This window comes from Lates calcarifer, linkage group LG5 (genome assembly GCF_001640805.2).
Source record: "Lates calcarifer isolate ASB-BC8 linkage group LG5, TLL_Latcal_v3, whole genome shotgun sequence".
In the NCBI taxonomy this organism is placed as follows: domain Eukaryota; kingdom Metazoa; phylum Chordata; class Actinopteri; family Centropomidae; genus Lates; species Lates calcarifer.
In genome coordinates this window covers 17,749,690-17,776,684 of record NC_066837.1, presented here as the reverse complement: position 1 = coordinate 17,776,684, position 26,995 = coordinate 17,749,690, and the positions used below count along the sequence as shown (strand labels likewise).

The 26,995-nt window shown below is 41.5% G+C and overlaps 1 protein-coding gene across 7 annotated transcripts in view; it reads left to right on the top strand.

The window, feature by feature from the left end:
* The window catches only part of septin9b (septin 9b), a 72,921-nt gene that overhangs the window by 40,452 nt on the left and 5,474 nt on the right, over nt 1-26,995 (top strand). For 4 of the 7 annotated variants that reach the window (XM_018665060.2, XM_018665059.2, XM_018665058.2 and 1 more), the window contains 6 exons: nt 14,608-14,793; nt 18,926-19,054; nt 19,203-19,284; nt 19,702-19,839; nt 24,047-24,164; nt 26,604-26,699. In XM_018665060.2, the coding sequence (XP_018520576.1) occupies nt 14,608-14,793; nt 18,926-19,054; nt 19,203-19,284; nt 19,702-19,839; nt 24,047-24,164; nt 26,604-26,699 (749 nt within the window). Of the gene's footprint in view, nt 1-3,194; nt 3,349-13,730; nt 13,922-14,607; nt 14,794-18,925; nt 19,055-19,202; nt 19,285-19,701; nt 19,840-24,046; nt 24,165-26,603; nt 26,700-26,995 lie in introns of those variants that run through there. The other 3 variants (XM_018665062.2, XM_018665063.2, XM_018665064.2) reach the window with 3 other exon arrangements.

Sequence of the window (26,995 nt, the reverse complement as noted above, 5' to 3'; positions counted from 1 at the left end):
TTCCCCCAGCTCCCAGCCTCCCTCGGAGAGAACGTGTCACTGAGTCACTCGGTCCGCTGAGTCATGGAGGTGGCTCTCTTAATCAGCTCCACATGTGCTCTGCCCTGATTGGGTGGCCCTCAGCAATCAACCCCGACCCCCGGGCCAATCACACAGTTTCCCCAGTGGGGCTCTCAGCACCCCAGTCATCAGTGCATATTAGTCTTCAGTTACCTCTTCAGCACTCACATGACTGGATGTAACTGAATGTTGAAATGTGTTTTGAGCTAAATTGGCTACTGTGTTTAAAAAGAAAAAACATTGAAACACAACTAAAATCTCTTAATTTGAGGTCTGCAGAGCAACAGTAAGCATATGACTTCACTTTAAAAAATCAAACCCCTGGTTGATTTTTGTAGTTAAAATGTGGGAGGACATTTTGATGTTTGTGACGAAGTCATGAGTATGTATAATGTAAACATACAGTATATACTTATTTTTAAAATCGTGTAGTTGAAAATTGTCCATGAGATACACACACACAAACACACACTTTCATTGCCTGCCTTACACAGTTAATCACCAAGTTTGGAGTCTGATTGAATTTATTTGCCATATTTTTTTTTTTGCCCAGAGCTGCGTTTTAAGCTCTTTGCAGGACTAATAAAATAACGCTAATACAGCAGAACCCCACTTTGATCTTCAGTTCCCACAGGAGGAAATGTCTGACACTGGTGAGTCATGGGTTTCATACTGACAACATTGTTTATTGTTTAGTGACAGCTATATGGAAAATGTTTTCTTTGATAAAAAGAGATATACAGCGGGAATGTGTCAGAAGTTCTGCCCAGAAGTCCTGAAAAGCTGTTCTTCAGTTTTGCGGGCCACAAGAAAACATTTATTTTTGGTCCTGATTCCACACCGGATGTAGGCTGGTGACAGATTTAGGATCCTGATCTCAAGAAAAACAAAAATATTTGTTAGGGGGAAAGTCCATTGCTAGACTTTATTTCATTTTACTGCAATTAATCTATCGATATCAAACACTGACAAACTGGAGCAAGAACTGGATGATTTGTCAATAGCAAAATGGAAACTCATCACAATAATGAATACGTTTCAACAGTGCAACAGTTCAACAGCACAGATTATCTGAGATACAGAATAAACACACTGATAGATGCATTCACGCTTCTGTGTGTTCACATTCACAGTGAAACCACAGCCAAATGTGAGCTTTAGTTCCAGCTTTGACAGGAAGGAAACATTTGTGCTGAATGTTATGAAAACCTCTCTCAGGCCTTCAGTCTGTGTGCTGATGGAAAAAAAAAAAAAGTTGAGCCATATCAACAAAGGAACAAATTAATCACTCTCTTGTTCCTAGTCAGTCAAGATCAAATCCATTTTATAACCAGCAACTTTCTTTAATCTTAAAATATATTCTTAGAGAACATCTTTCTGCATGGCAACTGCATCGTTCTTTTTGCAGTGAGCGGAGTTGGCTGTGATGAATGTGAATCTCTGTTGTGGGTGAGCTGGGACACAGGAAACACAGCAGAGCAATACAGATTTCCAGGGAACATTTTAGTTTTGGAACCACTTTCATCTGCGTTTGCAGCCAATACTGACTTCAGTGCAGCTTGATTCTCTCAAGTTGTTAAATTATTTCATATTGCCGTTAGCTGAGTGGTGGTGGGTTAAAATGGGAAAATTGAGAAAGAAAGAAAGAAAGAAAAAAGAAAGAAGATAGATAGATAAAGATAGATAGAAAGATAGATAGATAGATAGATAGATAAGAACTTTATTGATCCTTTGGGGGGGTTCCTTTCAGGAAATTCAGGTTCCAAATTACAACTTTTAACACCATAGAGAGAGAAGAAAAAATGGAGAAAGACACGTGTTACAGAGAGGTCTTAACAGTTTGTATATATTATGAAATGAATACAGAAGAATAAAGTTAAATTTAAGAATTCAAATGTACAAGTAGAAAAATAACCAAGTTGAAGGATGGTAGTGCAAAAACATATACAAAATGTATGTACAAACAAGGTACAAGGTACCAGGTAGCAGCATTGTTAAAGTGAGTAAATACTGAGTTTGTTATACTGAGTCTGTATGTGTGGTAGCACAGCAACAGCAGCACAGAGGATTATAAAGAAGAAATCAATGTCAATTGTCTGTGTTTGTCTTTTAGTCAGGGATCCCTCTATCTGTGATGACTTCTGAAAGCAGTAGTTCCCACATGGAAAAACATGCTTTCCTGCTTATCTTTCTTTACATGGGAATATATAACCAGCGCCTGTAAAGGCCACTGATTAATACATGATATCATGTTTGTTTGATCTGCAACAAAAAGATCCATCAACATGACAAGTTGTGGTTTAATGGTGAGCTTTGTACCAAACTATTTCCTGGAGCAGTCACATCCTGAAGTCGCCTGACAGCCGCTGTGCCCAGCCAAGAAACATCATAGCACACAACACCCCCCCCCTATAAAACTACAAGTTGTTTGTAGTGTGTTAATCAGTGAGCTTTAGAGATGCTGGTGGGAGGGTTTTATTTACTTTGGAGAGAGCTAAGCAAGTGGTTTTAGTCTTCTGATCTAACTTTACAAGAAAACGAATAAGCATATTTCCCAAAATGTCAAATTATTCCTTTAAAGATGTTTTTTTCCTCTAAAGTTAGAAATGTTCTGTGTTAGTCATGGATTTAGTTACGAGTCAGCCACAGTTCTGAGGGATGGAGACACTATATGTGTGTTTGTCAGAGAGAAAGAAAGAGTGAGCCCTGGAGGTTTTAAGAAGAAAGATGACCAAATGTTTTCAGCATGCTCACACACACACACACACACACACACACGATCTAAAACCCTGCTCTGAGACAAAGCAGTGGGAGGGAGAGAGCAGATGGACACACACACAAGGACATGGAAGCAAGGAGGATATTGCCTCTTGTCTTGTGAAAACACACAAGCACACACACACACACTTTCACCCACCCACACAGTGAGAAATAATGAAAATTAATGTTGCTATATTTTGCCATAAACACTTTCCCACTGTCTTTCATTTTGATTAAACCACACACACACATACACACACATCTCTTCCTCCAGTGGGTTTACTTAATAGCACGTGGTTTGAGATAGCCCTACATCCACAATGTTCTCCATTCACTTTCTCTGAATGAGGGGTGTGGCTGCCGAATGCCTTCCTGGCCACTTGGGATGGCGGTCACATGACCGTGCTGTGGGCGTGGCCAGGAGAGCAGCAACAGCAGCAGCCCAGCCTTACCAGCTGGAGCTGTGATTGAGAGAGGAAAGAGAGTGGGAGAGGAAAGAGAGAGAAGAGAAGGAGAGGAAAGGGTTGGGTGAGTTGTCGATTTTTATGTTTGCCGTGTGCTTTTCTGCCCTGATACGAGAGCTGTGAGTGATTTTAAAGAGAGGAGGCAGAATAAGAGCTGAAGAGGGAGCGAGGGAGAAACTAATATGGACTGGTGCTTTGAGGCTGCTGGTGTCAAAGTTAGTTTACCTGGTGTCTCATGTGTGCTGTGTGGAAAATGATGTGTTGAGGGTGAGAGGTGGAGAGTGAGTGTGTTGTTGGCAGGAGATCTGTTGAAAACTCCTAATGTAGCGTGCAGGCCTTGTGCTTTTTTATTTCTCCTGTTTTCCTCTCTCTTTCCCATTGTTCAGCCATCAGGGAGAGTTTGAGGGGGGTAGGGGGTGGTGGTGGGGGTGGTCAGGTCTACCCCCTCCCTCCCTTCTTCACACACCCCCCCCCCCCTCTTTTCTCTTCTCTCCTTTCCCTCCCCATTGTGTCTTCAGCTCTGGAGCATGCATAGATAATCAATCTGCCATAATGGGGCAGAGTGTTGACCAATCAGGATAGCCCTTATCACTCTTAAAGTTCTCACCTCTCCTGGGACCTCTCTCTCTCTCTCTCTCTCTCCTCCTCTCCTCTCTCTCTCTCTCCTCTCTCCCTCTCCCTCCCTCTCTCCCTCCCTCCCCTGTCACACCAGGCAGAGTTTCCAGGCTGACTTTGATCCAGTGCAGTGGATTAGCCAGGCACTGATGGAGCCAAGCTGTTTTGACGTGATTTAATTTTGACAATCCCCTGTGTCCGCTCTCTAGAGAGTTTGTTGCCGAGTTCAAGGAGAGTTGAGGAGATGAACTGGTCATATTTTCAGTTTGAGTTTTGCTCTTCCACAGGGATTAGTATGAACTCTTCTCCCTAACTCCTCTGGTGGGAAGAAAATTAGGTTGTGGTTAGTCACTTAGCTTTAATTTTGTGCCCCAGAGGCCAGCAAAAGCAGAGCAATCAGTTATCTTCTGTGTTTTCGGTGTGTCACAAGGTCCACTTTTACCCAGTTTGCTCTACATTGGTTGAATAGCTGCTTTGTTGGATGCTGCACCCAAAATCTCTGTCAACTCCTCACTAAAGAAACATGAGAAAACAAGACTTAAACAGACTATGTTTTTTCTGCTCCATTTTACAGTCAAGTCATGCAGAGGTGTTATCAGGGATGCTCTAGATATCCTTGCTTTTGCTACCACCAACCACACTATATTTGACAAGAAAAGTGATGCATTTGACCTTGCACATTGACACTGCTGCATGAGTAAACTGCACTTCTCAAGTCACTGTAACAGTGTCACAGCGCCAACAGAGTGTTATTGAATAAAGCAGTTAATTTGGATTTATTTTCCCACAGTTGTCAGCTTGCTGAGGCTTAGCATATAATATTTCTGATTCCTCAGATTCCAAATGCTGCCTCATATCTGATTTACATAAAGCATAATTACAATATGCTTCATAATAGGCGCCAGTTAATGCCACTCAGCCATTGTTTGCACGTTGCTAATCAGATTAGCTTACTGATAATAAGTAATTCAATCACCACAGATAAATACTTCATTATGATTGTTTGGGACCAGCAGCATGAAATAATTCCACACAGAGGTTTTTTTTTTTTATTGCTGTAATTAAAAGCCTGATATCATATAACCAGTCCCTGTCAGAGATAGGAAAAACACGTGTTGAGTTGCAGGAGAAAGCAAAGATTTCAAACCTGATTCCATAACTTGTTGTTCCCATCACATTGGACACTTGAGTGCAGTTCTGGCCCATGTTTTTGACCAAAGAATTTGCCCTGAAGGCAGCAGGGCTGAGAGGAGAAGAGGCGTGAACTTGCTTTACAGTAAACACCCAGACTGTTTGTTTGAAAATATTCTTTCCCACATTACAGTATGCCTTCATAGTCCTCTAGCTAATTGTATCCATGTGTATACAGTAGGATTTCACATGGACTTGTCTTATTTTCGTGTTTCATCTACAAGTGATGTAACAGATGATTCAATAGAGCAGTTATGTTTTTGTTTGTGGTTTTGTCATCGGCAGTTTGTCTTTAAGAAATGATGGACAGCAACCTTTTTGTAAAATACAGTAGTGAGTCAAAGATAACAAACACCTCTTGTACTGAGTATCTCTCTAGATGCCCACAGTCAGAGGATGTTTTCTGTTCTATATGTATGTCATGGATGGGAGGAAGTCAGACATGTCATGTCCTGTCAGAGGTGACAGGCTGTGGGCCTGCCAACACTATGGGGGGATGGAGGAGAGAGGGTGGAATATGCCAGTTTGCGGTGGTGGTCTTTTCTGCAGCACTGTGGCAGTATAATGTCTCAAAGCATTGTGGCATTATGGCTCATTCGTCACATTCTGGGATGACGGTCGGGAATTACAGAATGTGGTCTTTATTTTACCTTTTTAACTCTCACTACAGATTTAATCATTTAATTTAATAATTTATTGATGTCCTCGTAGAAATATTGAAATATAGAAATCATGATTCAATAAATGGGATTGCCTACCCTTGTTTCTCTTGAGTTTTGCACTTAGATTTATGGTCTGGCTCGTAGATTTGTAAACACGTATGTAAGTATGAAAGCGTTTTGGTAATAAGTCAAGAAATTAATTTTATTCTTACTACTTGAAGAGTCTAAGAGAAATGAGTGTCATTTTAATTCATTTCCAAACTTACCCAAGCTGTCATGTTGAGGCCTCTTAACAGAGGCATTTGCCTTTTTTGTCCTTCTCACTATGATCGATTTATGTGCGTCTAACTGGTGAGACTCAACAAGAACCATCCTCAAGCGCAGAAGTCAGCTCTCATTTCCTCTCATTAAGCGTTACACAGCATCTGTCATTGAAATATTCGAACCAGCCAGCCCCCTTTCCCAGTTAATTCTTGGTGGTTGTGTGATTTATTGCACCATTGCACCCTTTGTCCTTTACCCTGTACCAGTTCCCTTACTGCAGCCGTGGATGGGTTTTTGCGGCTGGAACCTCCTAGTTCCCCTTCCATGTTTCTCAGAAATGTTTGGGCTTTGAGTTACAGCTGTGGTCAGTCAGCATACAGTACTGGGAGCTGCTCAGAGCAGTGGGCTTTCACAACGATACTCGGCACCACAGCGACTTCCCTGCTGCGTTGGGCTTTATTTTCTCGTTTTCTCAGTCTCTGCTTACGGCTATCAATCCAAACCGTGTTCACTCTTGTTGTGTTTTTCGGCTTGTGACTGTTATTGTAGCATTAATCTCACATCTCATCTGTCTGTGGTCATGCCCTTTGCCTCACTGACCCTTTGCGCACAGCTCCATCTCTTTGCACTCTTTCAATCTTTTCGAGGTGTTTTGGGACAGGTCATTATCTACAGTACCAGAAGTTTCCGCGCGGCGAGCTGTATTTCAACACGGAGTGGCACCATCTGCTTTGCTCCCCGTCAGGGGCCAGGGGTCACATTCTCAGTGGGCCGACACAAGTGATAGGACTGAAAGATGAAGTGGGCCGGTAGCATTCTTCAGGCCTTTTCTGAAACGCTGATTTCTGTTCTTGTCAGCTGTGGCTGTCATCGACCTCGCTGAACCTCATCGTCTTACACGGCAGGGAGTTATTATGATAAAGAAACACGTCAGGACTTCTAATCAGCACGTTACATTGGGTTCAAAGTATGGATGGGGGGTTTGAGTAAGAGGGATTTCCTTTTGGATGTACATGACAGCCCAGCGAGGACCTCCTCTATCCTCCCTTCTGTCGACCTCACTCTGCTCCTATGTACTGTAAACATGCTGTTATGTTATCTCCTTCATACAGAATGCAGTGGTAGCGTTCAGCTAGTGGCCTGTGTTCCTTTTAAAAACATATACATTTGACATAAGTCAGCTGCACCAAGCAAAAACTGGCAAATACTTCCATAGATTTTAGAAAGACTTTGGATTTTTTTTGAAACACACCACAGGACTGTGGTCAGTCCAGATCAGACCATTACAAGGTGTAGACGAAATAATATTAACACCTTGGAAAGAAATTTGGAGCAGGCAGTGAATCACGATTTTAAGCACTGCCACAATATTAGCTGTTATGCCACTGAGCCTAGTAGTCTATCATATCCATCTTGTCAGTTTAAGCTTGATCCTGTGTTTTTCGTCCCTCTGCTGTCCTTTTATTCTGAATCCCTGACATAAGTACGTCCACATTTCTTTGACCAGTGCACCTGTGATTTGAACACAGATGGTTCAAAATCGTGTCAAATCGTTTCTTTAAGAGCATGCTGATTGCTGAGCCTCAATCTACCTGACAAATTCTGCTAATTGGCGCCCAACCCATTATGATTCATACTTGTTGTTTCAAAGTTGGATTCTATCAGGTTTTTACCAAGTGCTTACCCCAACTGTTTTGTTTTTGTAAATCTGATGTAGTGACTAGGCTCCAGCCCGCGACCATTAATGGATATGTGGTATAGATTATGGATGGATGGATGGATGATGTAGTGAACCACTGTCATTTTTGGAGCATTCAGAGTCCATTTCTGTGTCAAATTTTTGAATAGAGCTCTTCCTGGGAAACATTATACTTTTACAATTTGATGTTTTGTCACAGCAGAGCACTGTGGGTTTAAGCCATCTATATGTTCATTGTCTCACCTGGGGGCCATCCACTATTGTCTCCCCTATACGTTAGTGCCATTACTCATTATCAGGAAAATAGGCAATCAGTATGTGACTGAAAATGGTTGTGATGTCTTTAAATTGAAATAGAACAGTGTAGTGCTATGCTCTAATGTGCTTGTATCCCAAGACGAGGTGACATAATTCTCATCTGAGACTCTAAAAAAGCTCATTCCTTACCTGACTGTACTCATAAAACTACTCCATAAAATTTTTACATGATATTAAATTGGGCATATGTTAATCCTCTATTCATGTGATGCACTTAGGACTGTCAGTCAACTCTTGTTCTGCCTTCTTCTTTCTGGACTCTCCATCTATCTCTTCCAGACGGCGGCAAGCATAAAACTTTATGATCTCTTCCTCTTTAGATGGAGCCACCAAAGGGCCAGTGGAAATGTCATCTCCGGTTTAAAAAAGAGAAGAGAGAAAGAGAGAGAGAAAATAGGGAACTGTAACGGAGAAACAGACATACATAGACACACACACGAGAGAGAGAAAGAAAAATTGCAACTGAAATGCAGCGGGGCAGAGATTCAGGGGTTTCGTCTCATGGGAACCATGTTAAAAATGTTGTTTCAAACAGCAGACGGTGTTTAAGAGCTGTCAGTAACTGTGTGAGTTAGTGTGTGAGTGGAAGAACAGACATGGTACAGTCTTTTCCCAAATCTCAACCCCCCGAGGAGTGACTGGGCAGCCTTAGAACATATGCTTAGGCAACCTGAAGGCAAGGATGGGAAGAAAACTAAGTACCTTATTTGACTCCAGGCATCACTTCTTGAGAGAAATCCCATTTGTTCATGACATGTTATTTAAAAAGTTCACTTATCTATTGTTGTATTGTTTGCCAAAGGTGAAAACGATTTTATTTATAGTCAACAACCACACTCATGACCCACCTGACTGAAAAATACTCTCAGGGGAGTTGAGATAAAGACATTTCTTATCCTCAGTACAGGCTGAGTTTGTGATTAAGACCTGGACATGTTGCAAAGTTGGTAGATTTCCTCCGTCTGATAGATTTGCACAGCTGAATCTCTTTATCTGTTTCCTGATTTGGCATGCTGATGTGTCTCAGTGCAGCAAAGTTCAGTTTTATGTGCCTGCAATGGAGAACATGAGAAATTTTCTTATTATTGTTGAGGTCTCATTTCCTTGCAACTGCATCCTGCCCGACAGCAGCAGGATTTTCCAAACAATTCATTTCAGAGGTGGAGCAAAACATCAGCTTGTGTAGCACACACATTAAAAGCTCAGGACTTTTGGCAAAATTTGAGAGATGAACTGTTTGAATCTAAAACTGAAAACAAATTACAGTATGGTCAATTATAAATTCCTCCCACAGACCAGTTCCTCCTGTACAGCATCAGTCATCAGCTACATCATTTAAACTCTTTGGCTGATTACATGTTGTGCATGGAGATTATTTTACAATTTCTTTCTGTCTTTGTCTCTCTTATTCACCATTTTCTTTCCCTCTCTGCAGGATATTTACCATCCTGATATTGTCAGGGCCTGGGCTGGAGTCAAACAATAACATACAAAAATCTACTTTCTCATATAATTCAAAACAGGGAAGTGGTGATGTGGCATGTGTGGATCGATGGAAAGTGAATTTCTTGAGGCTTTTCGAGAATACAATGAAGGCTTTGTTTCTGGTGTTGGCACGTTCAAGTTTCACTCAGTGAATATTAAATGTAGGGTTGGATGGGATGTTCCTGATGGGATTTTAATGAAGGCCTTGAGAGGGGGAGTGTTGAGTTATGTGTGAATCCCGAGTGGGAAGGGGATTCTCTGTTACAGCGAAACTGAAGGTTGCATCTGATCGAAGGGAAACGCTTTGTGTTAGTTTTCCAGGAGGGTTAGATTACAGGTCAGTTTAAGGAAGGAACAAAGTGGCCTTGAAGCTTCAGTATAACAGTTATTGATATCTGTCAGCTAAATGTTTACATGTTGCATACTTTCGGAAATATTAGCATGATGTATTATTTTTCTGTGAAGGTTGAGACCAGATGAGAATGCAGCTTGAAAGCTGTATTGTATTTTCTGGCCTCCACTGAGCTTTGCTGGCATTCAGGATTAACAATAAATTCTGTTGTGTTCTGCTATTATGTTTTCCAAGAAGTTGAGTACTTTCTCATTTATAGGCTGTATAGTCCGTCACTTTTGTCGTGCCTAAAATAATGTAGTGCTTACAAGTAAGAGATTTACTGTCCCTGGATTTGTGCAGTTTTTCAGAAGCTTATCCACCATTAAAAGAAATGCAGTGATGAATGAGACAGTAATAATCTATATTTACTTACTTGACCGTATTGTGCACTGGTACTGTACAACACATGAGACATAAGGATGAAAAATGGCCTTTGGGAAACTAAATACAGGATTAATGGTTCATTTAAGGTATACTCCAGTGATTTAATATTGCACAGCTATTAAGTTGGGGGACGTGCAAACCAAAATATAAGAGAATGGTCAAAATTAAAGCCTCAAAGGCCAAAATATCCTGACTTGTATGGGTCAATCTCAGACAATGCTGGATCCTACAATTCCCATAATGCAACACACCATTTCTCTCCTGATCCCCTCCCTGCCTGGTAAATCTTTCAAACTTAAACTCTCCCAGTTTGTAGAAAAAAAATAATTTCCTCCAAACTCGAGCTGAGACAACCCTGATGACATCACTGTGACATCATCAGGGTTATTTTTTCTGACTTGGCAAAGCTGCCTTCAACAGGAAAACATTTGGAGCCATTTTATAACTGTTTTCACGAGCTGAGTGGTACCCCTTGTGACAAGTAAACTGACATTTATGTGTGAAATTGTTGGAGGGCCCCTTTAAGCTGAAGACATTTCTAGTGCGGAAGTAAGCGTTGTGGTTTTGTCTGCTGCAAAGCCCTTGGTGACAAACAGGAAACCAAACACCTACCATAATGCTGATAAAACGCACGACAGAAAGTCATTTTTGAGTGCAGTATGAGTGAAATACTAGTGTTCTTAAGTAACAGTGTTTTTCACCAGTTATCTTTTCTTTCAGAGAATATTATCTTGCAGACCAAGAACAGACGGTACAATACTATACTCAGAAATGTAAGGGTTCACATATAAATGCTAATGATAAAACTTGCAATGGCTCCCATTCAACTATAAGTGCCCTCACTTGAAGATAAAGTACAAGAGTCATCTCTTTGATGGGATCTATCCAGTCATGCAAAGAAAAAGCCTGAACTCATCTCCATTCATTACACAAAGCTCTCAAATTAGCTAATCCTGAAGGGCCGCTTTTGCGTGTCACGAGGCAAAAAAAATCCTCTGCCTAGTGTATTTATTGGAACTTATCTTCACTCATAACATCTGTTTGCAGTTTAATAAAACTCTTTTCATTTGGAGAGTTTGTATTGATGAAGGGAGATAAGAGGCAGGCCAAATGTTTTGCTGTGTTTTCTCATTGAAGGGTCAGCGGGGTTCATTGATGCACCTGTTTGGTCCTCTGCACAGGCCCATTTCCCATATTTTTCATTTGAATAAACTGTGCTTCCCACTGTGTCTTTTTTTTGGCTTCAGTTGAATAAAACAGCGTTATGCGAAGGAATTTTATTCCAGTAAAGTCTCTCAAGTCTGACACAGCTCTGTGCTCTATGTTGATGCATCTGCTGCATCTGTGTCATTTGAGCACAGTTTGGATTTAACGGCTGAAGCGACTAAGTCGTGATCTGAGTCATACTGTATGTCTCTGTTCATTTGTGATGAGTTTATTCATCCAGAAATGCAGTTGTTTGCAGTGGCAGGGGTTATTAACGCTTTCTTTGTAGAACATCATAACACTTGAACGCAGATCTGACTCATGAAGAGGCACTTTAGAGGCTATTGTGGATGTAAATGGCAGAGCTGTCAGGATACATACAATTGTATAAAAAAAGCAGTGAATGACGAATGCTAGTCAGCTCATCCTTAGCCCTAAGAATGAAAGGAGTGTCATTAGGAAGCAGTGCTGATTTTTAAAAAAAATGTCCATGGACTTCATGAGAAGGAGAAGTGAATATCAAAACAGCAGGGTGGTGTCAGGCAGGGTAACATTTTGACTCTCCTGGCACTGCTGGTTGTTCTTCCCTTTTCTGTTGCTTGTGTTCACATGTCTCACATTTGCTTGTTTTTGTTACTACGGCTGTGTGTTTCCCTCTGCCACAGAGTGACCGTTTTGTCTATTCTTAGAGAGCGGCCTTGTAAGCCAGCAGATGGCCCAGGGCTGGCGTCGTCGTGGTGCCCAGGAGGCAGCTTGGCTGCAGACCTGGAGTATGTCATTAGAGCTCATTTACATTGTGTCATTCAAAAGGCCATTGATGCAATCAAGCTCAATGCAGTAGGGTTCAGTGCAGAGTAAATCAAATGATTCATTTGCAAACACGTCTCACAGGCTAAAGATAAATCGATCCAAATACCTCAGGATTATTGTCTTACTTCCAAAGCACCGCATTTCTGTGTCAGGTTTCTTGAGGACATCAGTGAAGCAATAAATCAGCTCTATCCCACAGTGATGTGGTATTAACAGAGGGTTCACATTGCAGCATGGACTGAACGGTCCCCCCCCGAATGTTAGGATTGCTGTTATACTGATAAAATTGATGTCTTGGCATACAGGGAAATTGCCCCTTTTGGATGTGGAAATTATTGTGCCAAAACAAAACCTATTACACAGAATATTTACTGACTGTTGATGGGCACATGGGAATGGATTTTTCTTCTTTTGCCCCACATTTTAGCAATGGATTTATTCAGTTTTAGCCAAGCCACATGTACTTCCACAGTACAGTTCTTTATAGCGTGTGGGAATTGATTCTGTCGAGACCACTGAAGGTGTGGTACAGCCCTTCCTTATACATGAGATCCAAAGTTGTAGCTCTGTTGTTTTGTGTGGAGAAGAGAAAAATGGTATTGGGGTTCAGAAATGCTCCAGCTGACTTATCAATACTCCAGTGAGTTTGGATTTTTATGGTGTGTGAGTGTGTACGAGGGCGAGATTGTGATGTTTATACATATTCCTGTGAACACATTTGAATATCCATGCTTATTCCTTGACATTGTTTAATTACGAGGTGGCAACTTTGAATCTTTTGAATTATACCATCAATTTTCAGCCTCCTCCAGTGTGTAAATGTGTATTTCTTTTTTGTGTGTGTGCATGTGTAGCAATAGCTGTTTAATGAAGACAAAGACAAAGTCTCAGAGAGCCAGAGAGGACACTTTTCTTTTTTCTTTGTGAAAAGTCTTCATAGTAGTAGTGGTAGAAAAAACCTGGCAAAATGAGCACTCATAGCCACATCACATCTTTTACAGCCTTCTTCTGACTCTTCTAGCTCCATTTCACATGTTCTGTTTGAAATAAGGGCCCAGGAAGGCAAAACTCTGAGCAGTGTGTGTCATTTATATTCATACCACCAACGGGCACAGAATTGCAAAAAATGTGTGGCAGGCTGTGTTGTGTCATGTCAGACAGACAAATCAGAAGCACGTTCCTCAGCAAAAGCTTATTGGTGCTAGTGTTTTGAACTCTCACTTCTCTGAGGAAAATAATACACCAAAAAAACAGCTATGTTGCACCTGTCTGTATGCAGACCAAAAAAAAGGATGTAGTAAGGATTGCTATGTCCATTCAGCTTCAGGTGTATGTGCCTGTGGTTTGTATTGTCTGTGACTGCAAACCTCACACAGACACTACCACAAGTTTCTGTCACAGCACAGGAAACATTGTCTCCTCCTACATTAAGCGTATGCGTCTACTGCTGCTGCTGCAAGCACACACTAGCACGTTTGGCAGTTAGGCTGGTTTATAGTTTGCTTGTTGCAACGGTGCTTTGGCACACAGCCTTAATCCTCTATCAACCGATCCTCCTTACAGTGAGGTAAGCCGTGATTTGTAGTTGGCAGCTCCTTCGCTCAACAAGGTCTGTCCATTTTGCATTCCTAATTGTTTTATGATTCTGAAATTCATCTCTAATCTGCAGCTGCGCTGTCTCACTTTGCCTTCAACCTCCACATCATTTGTTTTTGTAAAGTTAGAATTTCTCTTGTGGGCTGTGCTGCTAACATGAGATTGGTTGCTGTTCGAAATTTATGCAACATTAAGAAGCAGATGTGTGCCTGTTCCCGTTTGATTTATTGGTTAGTTTTATAGTTGAGTGTGTGCTTTGGAGTAAATATTACTGGGAAAATAAGGATTCTTTATCCAACAGTTTATTATGTTGTTTTAAGTACATGTGTGCACATGTATCTCCCTGCTGGCACAAACTGGGCTTTTTGGCAGACAGTGTAAATGACAGATTATCACCTTTCAGCGTCTTGTATAAAGACAAGTGCTCATAGATTTGAATTTCAAGTCGGGTATATCCTGTTTCACACAGGAAATGAACTTCTCAGATCAATATCTTCTGCAGTCTTCACGCTGAATGTGGTGCACTCTCAGTTGAATATATGCACTGAGCCATGCAGTTGCTTTCTGAAGTTACTGCCTCCATGTGTCTTTCCAATTTGAAGTATTTCTTTGTAGACTAAAAACATAACGTAGACACCTATAACCTAAATTAACATCTCTTTATTTCTTCTTCCTGTCTCTTTTCTCTGTATCCCTCAGGGTCAGAGGTCAATCTGAGCCACAGCAACATGTCTGAGTCCACCAAGCCCCAACACCCCGTTCCTCAAGGGAAGGGGGAGAAGACCCATGGCAGCGACTTCAGCTACGTGGGCATTGATGCCATCCTGGAGCAGATGAGGAGGAAGGCCATGAAGCAGGGTTTTGAGTTTAACATCATGGTTGTGGGTGAGTGTGACATGAGCTGTACCACTTAACTGATAAAAACAGTCCATCGGTTTGATTGTTCAGCTACACTTTCAGTCAATGCACAAAACATAGTCGGGTGCCCAAAGCTGGGGCAAGAAAAAACACAAAAAAAACAGGCGCTAAATGGACAACACTTCCATTCTCTCTTTTGCTCTCATTTTCTTGCCCTTTCAGAGAGTCAGTGTCCTTGAATTTTCCTGCATTTGTGTTGTTATTTTATGTTGTTGACCCTAACCTTGTCTCTCAGGAATTACGCTCATGTGCAACCAATTTACAGAAGAAATTCACCTTCATTGGTATCATTTAGTGCAAATGCAGGATGTAGAGTGATGATAGGACAGTGACTTGCTTTAATCAGTGTCAAGTGGTTTTATGAGAATGATCTTAATCTCTGATCTGATCTTAATCTGCTGCTAGTTGCTATGAGATCCTGTATGGAAAAAAATTGCAAAAAAATGTTTTAGCAGTTTTTCAGCCCTCAAGACTGTATAAACATATCATTAGTATGATAACAGCTGGTCACCTTACCATATGAATACAACTGAAAATCTGTGGTATGATGTAAAGATAAGCTCAAGTGTTAGCTTCCCATCTGGCCCTGACCTTGAGCTTGCCATTGAGCTTGATTACGTGTTCATGTTGGGTCTGGATAAAACTCTATCCTAAAATCTAAACTGACACAGATGTATCCGAGAGGACTCAAAGCTGTAATTGCTTCCAAATGTCTTATGTTTACAACAGTTATTGCCTCAATACTGAATTCAGCAAAAAGAAAAAAGATCAGATGGTAACCATTATAAACATATCCAGTTTAGGCTACAACAACACAAAATGCAGAACCAAGCAAGTAGCCAGTTAAATTCTTTTTGAAGGTGTGCTGGAATCCAGAATAAGTAACACGGTGTATTAATTAGCAGACATACACGCATCTTTGCTCACTGTCAGGATGCCATACACAAAATGCTTAGTCTGCAGATTCTCGGACCTGCAAAACACTTCTTTATTACATGCATCACGACACCTCTCCTGTCCTTTGATGCAGCCATAAAAAGCAAACAAATGGTTGGTTCTACTTCAGTCATGCTGTTAAGACTCAGCCAGCATGGTGCCTTCCTCAACAAGCTCTCTTCCGTATGTCCATAATGTAACAAACAACACTTGAGTGGATAAAAGGAGGCTGCCAGGCTGAGAAAGTGGCATAATGATGGCGATTACTCTGACAAGTCGAAGCACACACAGTCCTGAGGGAGCACTCACTCCTCCTTGGAGGGAGCTGCAACACACCGCCAATTAAGTGCCATCATCATGCACTTACATTCACACACACACATCCGCGAATGCCTTGTACTTGCATGCAGGTTGGCACATCCGAAATGGAAACAAACCTATGGACATATTATCCTCAGGGAAAGCAATGTCAAAATGTGTTTTTTATCACACACTCAGATATAGTGCCTCAGCAAAATCCCAGTAACATTTTTTAAGCCTTGTCGTGTTTGTTTTGTTGGTAGTTACAGTAGAATGCCGTCAGTTCGATTTCAGGCCCTGCAGGGCAGCGTTTTCTGCAAACGGCAAGATGGCATGTCGGCACAGATCCAAGAAGACATACCACAACATGACAAATACGGATACTTTTTGCATATGGGCTGATACTGTTCATCAAAAGAAGCATATCAAGCAGTTACGGGAGCAAAGTGAAAGTGTGAGACTGAGTTTTGGTTAGAAAGTGAGGACGGTGCTACATGACTCAGTGAATGTTTATTTGTGGGAATAAACAAAGTAAAGTGCCTCAGTGAAACAACACTGTCTCTAATGCTTCTCAGATGTGCATCTCAGTTTTCATATCATTGTTGCAGGCAAAGCGCATGGTTCCACATAACGCTGCGGACATGTAGCCACTTGTAGCGCTCTGACACCTCAAGGACAAATGAAACTTGTGTCATTAGATGATATATAACACCGTGTTGTGAAATAACACTCTCACACTGTGTAGACTGGAGTAGAGTACAATAAAACTTTAAAATAGAGAAGAACAATGATGAGTTTAAACTAGTATAAAGTGATTTTTGATTGCTAGAGGGAACTTTGATAAACAGTACTTGAGCAACATCTCAAGTTCTTCTGGCTAGTGTTTTCAAATACTTATCACACCTCACTGGAGTCATATTTCTGACTGTAAGGCCAGTATTGACCTGCCTTTTTGCTTGGTCTATGAAATCCTGAGAAATACATCTCAATCTATTTTGTTTTTTTTATTCAGCCTCTGGAGTACACGATGTACAGAGGTGTTTGTGACAGTGTTATGCAGTCACATACCTGTTCCTGCTTGCTTATGTAAATGAAGTAAAGAGTTAAAAGAATGCTAGGACAGCACAGGGCAGAAATAAGACTTGGAGCACCTTTTGTTACCCTAAGAAAGTTTCCTTTGGCTAACAAAGTTGTCACTTGGATGGCCAATGAGGACGCAAAAGGTTAGAGCAGCTGTGGTCTTGGCCCTGTCTCCTCTATGAGATTGCCTAATCCCTGCCCTTAGCCAGCTGACCTTTTGATTTGCACCATGCAGAGAGGGCAATGAGGGTGTCTCATTTTGCGTGTGTGCATGAGAGACAAAAAATGTGTGAGTGTGGGTAAATGCATGTGACCGAGAAGACTGCATGTAGTGTGCAATCGTGTGACAGAGCGAGAGAGAGAGTGGTGGAAAAAGATGCCCTGGGTGTCGCAGAGGGCCTGGCAGCTTGGCAACACTCCACACGCCACAGTGGGTGCCCACAGGGGCTGTGAACAAAAGACAGGAGAGAAACATGCTGTGCACATATATGTGTGTGTGTTCTTTCCATGCAAGAACTATTAAATCACAAATTGTTGTGTTAATATCTTACATCTACACAAAAATCAAACACATATTTACATATTTATATGTTTAATTTAATTTAATTTTTAAGTTCAACTGTAGTGGACTTTATCTGTCGTTCATTCTAATGGACTTTGGTGCAGTTAAACACAGAATGTGTTTCCAAGCTCAAAACAAAGAAGAAATGCTACTAATACTATGACTGTATAAGGTTGCATTGTGAAATTGGTTATTTACTTCTGAAATGTCACCACATACACTTGTCTTACTGGCTTCATCAGTGAGTGAAAAAAATAGATAAAATATATTTTGAAGGCATTTTCTCTTAATAGTAGTTACCTGTTTCAGTGACTTCACACTTAAGGTAAAAATGGGGTGTCTTTGATGTACAGAGGTGATGTGACACCAGTACTTAACATGTGCACAGTGTGGTTCTTGTTTTAACTAACAAATGCCAAATGTAATGTAACCTACATTATGGTAGTTTTATATTATACAAGGGGAAAAACATTATTATTTTAATTCAAAGTACATGTAGGGCTGAATGAAAACATGCCATTATCATAACATGCACTTTTATGCATAGTGTCCACCACAGTGGACAGTTACACTTTCAGTAAGGAAAAATGTAACTACAGCATATTACAAGAATGTATTCCTTACTTCCTTTCAGTCAGAAATAGTTTATGTGGTTCTGTCTGCTGTCTGCTTTGTTGGGAGCAAAAGGGAGAAAGGGGTTAACAAATATGGATAACAGATCCTGAGCTGCTTCCCCTAGAGGTACACTGTAGACCCGACTCAAGGGCATTCACTCCCTGGTGGTTTGAGTGCAGCGATCTTAAAATTGGTAAAAATGGCTTTTGAATATTTGTCCACTGTAGTGTGTGTGTGTGTGTGTGTGTGTGTGTGTGTGTGTGTGTGTGTGTGTGTGGTCTGTACAATACATCTGTCCTCTTGACCTCCACAGCTTGCTCGTCTGACCCTGCAGCTGTCCTTCTATGCTCATGGTCCATTAACATTCACATGTGCATGCACACACACTTACCACACAACCCATACATTAGGAATGATGTCATGCACATATTCAATCACTCGCTGTTTTTTGGTGAGAACCCCCTAAAAGAGACTTTTGTGTTTGAACTGAATGAGGCTTATGTCTTCAACAGCTTTTCCCTTGTGACTGTCTAGGGTTAAAACCACTAGTGAACGTTTTCCCAGTTTCTCTAACTCTTTTGTGTGTTTGTGTGTTTTCCTGATCAGGGCAAAGCGGCCTGGGGAAGTCCACTCTCATGAACACCCTGTTCAAATCCAAGGTGAGCCGTAAATCAGTTCAGCCCAACCCAGAGGAGAGGATCCCCAAGACCATCGAGATCAAATCCATCAGTCACGGTTAGCCAGTGCTTACAATACGTATAGTATTATTAATATGCAACATGTGTGTGTTTCCTAATGCTCTATCATACTCCTGAACTTTTGCTCTCCGTCTGTGACTATGGGTCCAAAAGAAATGGTAACAAAATAGCTTTTCTTTATCCAGATATTGAGGAGAAAGGAGTGAGGATGAAGCTGACAGTAATCGACACTCCTGGCTTTGGGGATCAGATAAACAATGAAAACTGGTGAGCAAATGTTACTTAATCTCAAAGCCTCAATAGCTGTTTAGTGAATCCCCTTCCCTCATTGCTTTGGGTGGTTACTTTTTCAGTCACATGGTTATGGAAGCCAAACTTTAGTATATTAACAATATGTCAGTATGTCTCAAATGTAATTTCTGGCTTTACAAACATGTTTTGTGCAACCTAGAGGAAAGCTGCACTGGACTTCATGACTGATGATATATCATACAGAGGCAAAAAGACACAAATGATTAATGGTTTTGCAGAACATAACTCTATATGAACATCTACAGTATATCTACATGAAGCTATTCATCACTATACTTAAGTTACTGCCATAGCTACAGTAATTGTAGGTAATAGATTTATTGGCTCATACAACGTTGCCTTCCCGTTCTTAAACTGTGTTTCCTTTGTCAGCTGGCAGCCCATTATGAAGTTCATCAATGATCAGTATGAAGCCTACCTGCAGGAGGAAATCAACATTGACAGGAAGAAGAGGATCCCAGACTCCAGGGTGCACTGCTGCATATACTTCATACCTCCCACGGGCCACTGGTAAGATAACATATCAAACAGACACGCATTTTTCTGACCAAGTGGCCCCCACTTTTTGTTCCTCATCCCACTAGCTTCTCCCACAGCTGCCAAGATGAATCAGGCCTACTGGGAATCTTTCCCTTGACCTATTGTCTTTCCACACATCTTTAACTGTGTCCTTCACCAGCCCTCCTTTTTCATCTCTCTCTCTTCAGTGACCACATGTGGAACTCATTCTCCTCTCAGAGACACTAAAGTATCACTTGAAGAGTCAGATTTCACAAAGAAATTGGATCCTACAGTCCTCCCAGTTGAGAGAGGTAGAGAGACAGGGAAACAACTAACTAGGGTGTAGAGAGAAATGGCAGCAGTGGAGTTGAGTAGAGGCTTATTGATAAGTGTGTTCACCATTTAAAATGTATGGCATGATACAATCTCAAGATTGCCTACCTTGCCCCAGTCTACCAGTGTACTAATTTATTGTATCACCATGTCTAAAAGTATTTTTCTGCTGAATTTGAATTTGGAAAAACCGCTCCATCAGAGGTCTGGATTTGATTATAGGTTTATCTTGCTTTTTTTAATTCATCTGGAACATGTTTACCACTGTTAAACAGACAGATGGGACTCCAAGTGGTTAACAGATCTACTACAAGCAGAATCCAACATGACAGTGGTCAGCATATTTCAATGAGCCTCAGTGCCAGGACAAGACTAGATTTGGAGACTGTCCTCAGTGTAAATTATGCTATCAGACCAAAGTCTGTGTATTGGTATCAATAATGATGATGTAATTTTGCACAGGATGTGTCCGAGTGACTTAAATGAAGAAAAGCTTTGTAGAATCAAAACCAGTCATGTCCAACGTGTCCTTACAGTTCACGTCTCCTGTTAAAACAACCAGGTGGAGGCTTACATGACTAATGCTGAGATAATACAAACCACATTTCTCCTGCTGCTTTGTCAGTAATTAGGGTCATTTTCTCCATTCAACTCTGTAATTTGTTCAATTCAGCAGTGATGAGTGGTGTGTCCTCATGTGCACTGAGGGTCAAGGAGGACGTACAGCCACACATGCGGACAAACAGCGAAGGCTCTGAGTATTTGTGGTTGATAGAGGCATCTTGATAGGGGGTGATGTGTTGTACACAAGGAGATAAAAGTGCACAAAACACTCATGTTCACCAACTGTAAACACACACTCATTCTCTAATCATCTGTCCACATATCTCAGTGACGGCTGCATCCACTGCTGCTTCATATTTCTGTGCACTGGTAACTCAACAGTTGGCCACTTAAACCTTCTCTCTATGAGAGGGCAATGACGTGTGTGTGTGTGTGTGTGTGTGTCTGTGTGTCCCACTGTTTGACAGACCCCCTCATCATCTGCTCATGTCGCCACAGCTGCTGCTGCAAAGAGTGTGTGTGTGTGTGTGTGTGTGTGTCTGGTGTGTCTGCGTGTCTGCCCTTGTTCATGTAAAGCAGTGCGGGCAGTGGACTCAAGTGGGCAGTGGGCATGTAACACTTGTATAACTACACGTATCATCTTGCTTACAGCTGCACAGTTTAGTCAGTTCGACAACACCCAAACTATGAATGACAGTCCCATCATCCTCAGCTGTAGTTTGTGATGAGTGTGAATAAGCAAATGTTATCATGCTAACACACTAAACTATGATAAGCTTTATGCTAGTTTACATTGTCATGGTGAGTATATTAGCATGCTGATGCTAGTATGTAGCTTACAGCTGCACAGTTTAGTCAGTTCAACAACACCCAAACCACTCTCCTCTTTTTTTCATTCTTTCTTCCCTCTTCCAGCTACAATATCCCCAAACGTTGTCCCTAAAGTGTCACCATCCACACACACACATACGCATGACAGATATGCACAATTTTCGGAAACACAAAAACATGAAAACGCACACTAATTTCGAAAACAAAGATGCAGACATCTGTCAGGAAGTGGTGTCTTCCTTACAGCCAACCAGAGAGTTGTAAGCAGGAGACATCTGTTGGGGGGCTACCATTTCAACCTGAATATAATTAAATAGACAGATTTAGTATATATGTTTCATACACACAGGGAGACCAATGATTCATACTTCCAATCAATTTTTCTGTGCACAGAAAAATATGTTTGAACTTTAAAGAAACATTGTAGGCCTTCAGTTTGTGGTGGATACGTTTTGTTGTCCTCCCACTAGTTTTATCCTTGTTCTTGAGGGATAAAAGTGCTGGAACAAATCTAAAAACTCTAAAATCTATTATTCTCTTTTTGCTTATTTTTCCTTTTTCGTTTCACACAGTAACGCCAGATGAGTTTTTAAATTGGAGCCTGTTACCAATTACACAGACATAATGCCAAAAGCCTCTGGATGCCTCTGCCATGTGACCACAGTCCAACAATGACAGGCAGGAAAATTATGACAGAACTTCCCTGGTAGCTCTTTAAGGCTTCTATCATTAGAGATATGCTGGTGTGTGTGTTTTTTTTTTCTTTGATTGTCTTGTTTGAAGCATCTCAAACAGCAGTTTGTATTTATCGAGGCTCTAATGTAATTTGCATGTCAGCAATTTGCTTTTAAGTTGCTTGTGTGGTTTCAGATAGATGAACAGTGCTCAGTCAAGCGGAACACAGTCTCGGGATCAGCAGCCATTTCCGATAATGGCAGAGTCAGCCACACTGTTTTCCCTCTGGGTAGTCTTGTTGTTACCTCATTTGACATGTCTTCCTGAGAAAAAGAAGGCTGCGCTTTGACTCTCACCAACTCAGAGCTGGTTTCTGATCTATTACCAAAAAGGATAGAGGGCAGAGTTTTCAGCACTGTGGTAGGTTGTTTATTTCTCCTCTTATTTAACCACAGAGGTTATTGTTCTCACTGCTGTTTTTTTCACTATCCACATAAAAGGGACAGTTTCTGCATACATGCAGGCATATGAGTGTACATCTGTGCATGCCTGCATACGTGCATATTTATTGTCTGTACAACATATGTTACTGTGCAAGGAAGCATGTGTACACATTAACATGTGCATGTATGCTCGGTCATGCATATGACACAGCACACATCTCTATTGGTATATTCCCGCATCTGTACATACATGGTTTATGTACGCACTTAGATAATCTATATTTGATTCAAAGTCACACAGACAGATTATCAAACGTCAACCATTTGTCTTTTCTTTTATTTGACCCCTTGCTCTGCTGCCTTTCTGCATGCATATGGCACATGCTAGTTGTCCCCTCAGCATGAAAAATGCATAATGCTCTATAGGTTTGGTTGAATGCATCACTTACTGTGTCATCGCTCTTTACCTTTGTGCATCTCTGTTTCTCCTTTCCCCTCTCTCTCTTGGTCAGTGTAACATATGGGCCCTTGTGTTTTATCCTGTGTTCATGGTGACATGCCTGTCAGTCACTGAGGAGAGAGCCAGCAAGGGTTTCTCTCCTCCAGCTGCCCCTGGGTCTCTGAACCAGGTTGGCCTGGCCTGAATGGGGCTAATTGGAGGGCAGAGCATGATGAGGGGAGTCTGTCTGGAGCAGAGAGGCGGGGGGTGGAGAAATAGGAAACACTGAAAACAGAACAGCACTGTAGAACAGTACACAACAATAACAAGGCCGGTGCTAATCATTGCTTTACCAGGGGCCATCATAAAGCTGTTATAGGATAGACGTGAAAACCTCACTTGAAAACACTGTGGTAAGAAAAACGTGGCAAACAAACATTTGCTCTGAGTTAAGCAAAAGCAGAATATGTGAGACAGTAAACAAAGAGCTGCATTAGACCGGCTGTTTTATGCATTAACCCTCATAATGATTGTGCAAGCTCTTCTACAGGTTACTGTAATCATACCTAGGAGAGTGTAACAGGAAAATGGTTTCAGTGAGAATAAGAAAGAAACAGCAGCATGTTAATGCAGTGTGATGGGGCTCAAGATCAGAAACCAGGGTGGCCTGAATGTATCAGAGTAGACCATGATTGCCCTCTAGTGGTTGCTCTGTTCAATTACAGTCACATGTTAGGAGTACACACACTGTAAAGTCCTGTTGTGCTGTAGTGGAAAATATTTCATTGGTGCCAAAGGGAAAAGGAACATCTTTTCATTCTTTGTTAGTGGGTGACTGGATGTGCCGCTCAAGACTTTTTTTAGAGCATCCAAAGCATTAATCCACATTCATACACAAAGTTAAAGTTGTACTCTCTCTTTCACCTTTCAGTCTTAGGCCCCTGGATGTGGAGTTCATGAGGCGTCTCAGTAAGGTGGTCAACATCGTCCCCGTCATTGCCAAGGCTGACACACTCACTCTGGAGGAGAGGGACTATTTTAAACAGACGGTGAGTGAGAGGTGCCAGACACCATAAACAAAAGCCATCTGGACAAACCCACACTGTACCCATCCCAGGACATACTGTATCATCTTATAACTGCAACACTTTGAAAGTCATGCTCAGTCCAGACGGAAGCATTTAAGAACTATTTATTTGAGGCATTTATTTACTGAGTGGCATTCCACAACTCCTCAGTCTGGCACTTTATCAGAAGGGGAACCTCTGCCCATTTGCCAACTGAACAGGCAGGCCCTTCATTACCAGTGAATTACTGGGTGACTGTACGAGTCAGCCAAGTTCAGAGAGGTCTGTGTGGTACATGAAAAAACACAACCTCTCTGAAACATGACCAGAATTGAAAGAGTAAGAGAGTAGCATTTAGCGAACAATGAATAATCATCTGTTGATCACTCAGCTGGTCCACCACTTTAGTCCAGACTGAAATATCTCAGCAAATATTGGATGACCTGGCATAAAGGCTTGTTGAGACATTCATGGTTTCCTCCCCTGACTTTCCCTCCAGTGCCACCATGAGGTTGACAGTTTAGATTTTTAGTGAAATGTTTTCAAGGCTATTGAATAGATTGCTGTGCCATTTGGGACAGATATCCATGGCTCCCAGAGGATGAATTGCAATAATGTTTTGACACCATGATTTGTCAAGTTAAACACTGACTTGGTCCAATATTTTTTATGACTAAGTACTAATAGTACAAAAACTAATGATGGTCCCATCATCCTCAGCTGTACTTTGCGCTGATTGCGAATTAAGAAATGATCAGCATGCTAACACACTAAACTATGATAAGCTTCATGTTAGTTTACATTGTCATTGTGAGTATATTGGCATCTGGATGCTAGTATGTAGCTCAAAGCACTACTGTGCCTTAGCACAGCCTCGCAGAACAGCTAGCACAACTGTAGCCTGTTGATCTCGTTTCAGTATTCAGTATTGCACAATTTTAAATCACAAGAGCTGATACAATAAACAAAGCTACATGGCCAAAGTCAGCAAATGTACACAGACTAAACATTAGGAAGCAGTGCAGACTTTCATTTAGAAGGCAGATTTCAACCTAGCAGGAGGCTACACTAGCCACTTCTTGTTCCTTTCTTTGGCTCTTACTTGGTGTGTTACAGTCTTCTCATTCATAGCAAACTAACATACGACTACTATAAGACTCCTCAGGCTGATAATCCCCCACTGTAACCTCACAGCTATCTACTCCTTATCATGGCTTTCCCTGCTACCACAGATTCTTGCTCCACCTGGCTGGAGTCTTAAACTGTCTCTACTGCATCCCCTCCTCAGCGTGTTTCTGTTGGATGATTCTCAGTCCACAGGAGGCACGCAGCCACCTGCCCTCTTCCATCATTCCCTTTATCTCTCCATCCTTTCTTCCAAGAACACGGACTTCCCTAACAGCTTTATTCATATTAGAGAGGTAGAAGCGCAATGGGTGTCTTGGCTACCATTTTCCCCCTGATGCCTGTAACACCGTCCAATAAGAACAAAGCAGGGACTGGACCAGGCCCTGGCAGTGAAAGGCAGCCGCAGGGCTTGTAGTTGAATTGTTTTGGTTGGCCGCACATGCTCTATATGACCCTGAAGATTATTGACTAAAAGCCTCTTGTGCCAAATATTTTTTCCCCCCATTTTCCCTGCAGCAACTTGACATGCAAACAGAATAAGAGGGCTTGTTACATTTTTTTATTAAATGTTCGGCCTCAGTGTGTCCAGCTGTGAGTGTCTGGTCGCATTCCTGTTACCAACAGTTGATGTGGCTTTTTTGTAGAATTTCACTTGGTTTGCATCCTATAATGTAACCCTGAGAAAGCTTCCAAGGATAAACAATGAAATGTTTGATCAAGGACCAAGTGGAAATTGTCAGAGTAGTAATTGTGGGAGTGAACAGTCATTCATTAAAAGGACATTTCTTCCAGAAGCTTGTCTGTCTATTTTTCTGTGTCCGTGCCTGAGTTTCAGTCATTATAAAGAAATACAGAGAATTGGTGTGGCTGTTTTATAAGCCATACCTCTGCCTGGATGCTTGATTTTTTTTTTCTCTCTCTTTTTCCTAAGAGCGGTTAACCTCCATGTTAACTCCTCCATATCAAGGATATTAGGGACCAATTTGTGTCAACACCAGGCAGTATAAACTAACTAAGTGTTTATTTAAGTCCTCTGGTGGGTCAGAACAGCTTTTATTCAAGTCTCTGGCCCAAACTTAAATACCTGTATGTAAACAGGCAAGCATCAAGCATGTTTGCATGTTATGGTGACTGATTGACTCGGGTGTTGGCTGCAGGGTGAGTACTGGGATGGAGATATGATGGATGAAGAGTTTAGCCTTGACTGATTGTTTGCATTTGCCAGTCTCTTCAGTCTCAGCCTCCCAGTGTGACTTAATGTTTCCGTGTGTCATTGCGTTTGGATTCGTGCAGATTAGAGAAGAGCTGCGAGCCAATGGGATCGATGTGTACCCTCAGAAGGAGTTTGATGAGGACGCAGAGGACAGGATGATCAATGACAAAATCAGGGTAAGTTCACAGTCACAGTCTGGTTCAGACTCAGTGCAACAGCTGCAGTAGGGGGAATCCTCCTGTGGCTTCAGCATTTCATATAGCAATCACAAATGTGTATTTTCCATTTTCATTGTCAAATTTAAGCCTTTGTTAGGTGTAATTTCTTCTTTTTGTCTCCTAAAAGCCATGATTGCCACACACACACACACATACACACACACACACTGTCAATTACAACATCTTGTTCCAGCAAAGGTAAACAATCAAAACATGACCTAAAAACAAATCACTGCTAACACTTCAGTGACTGT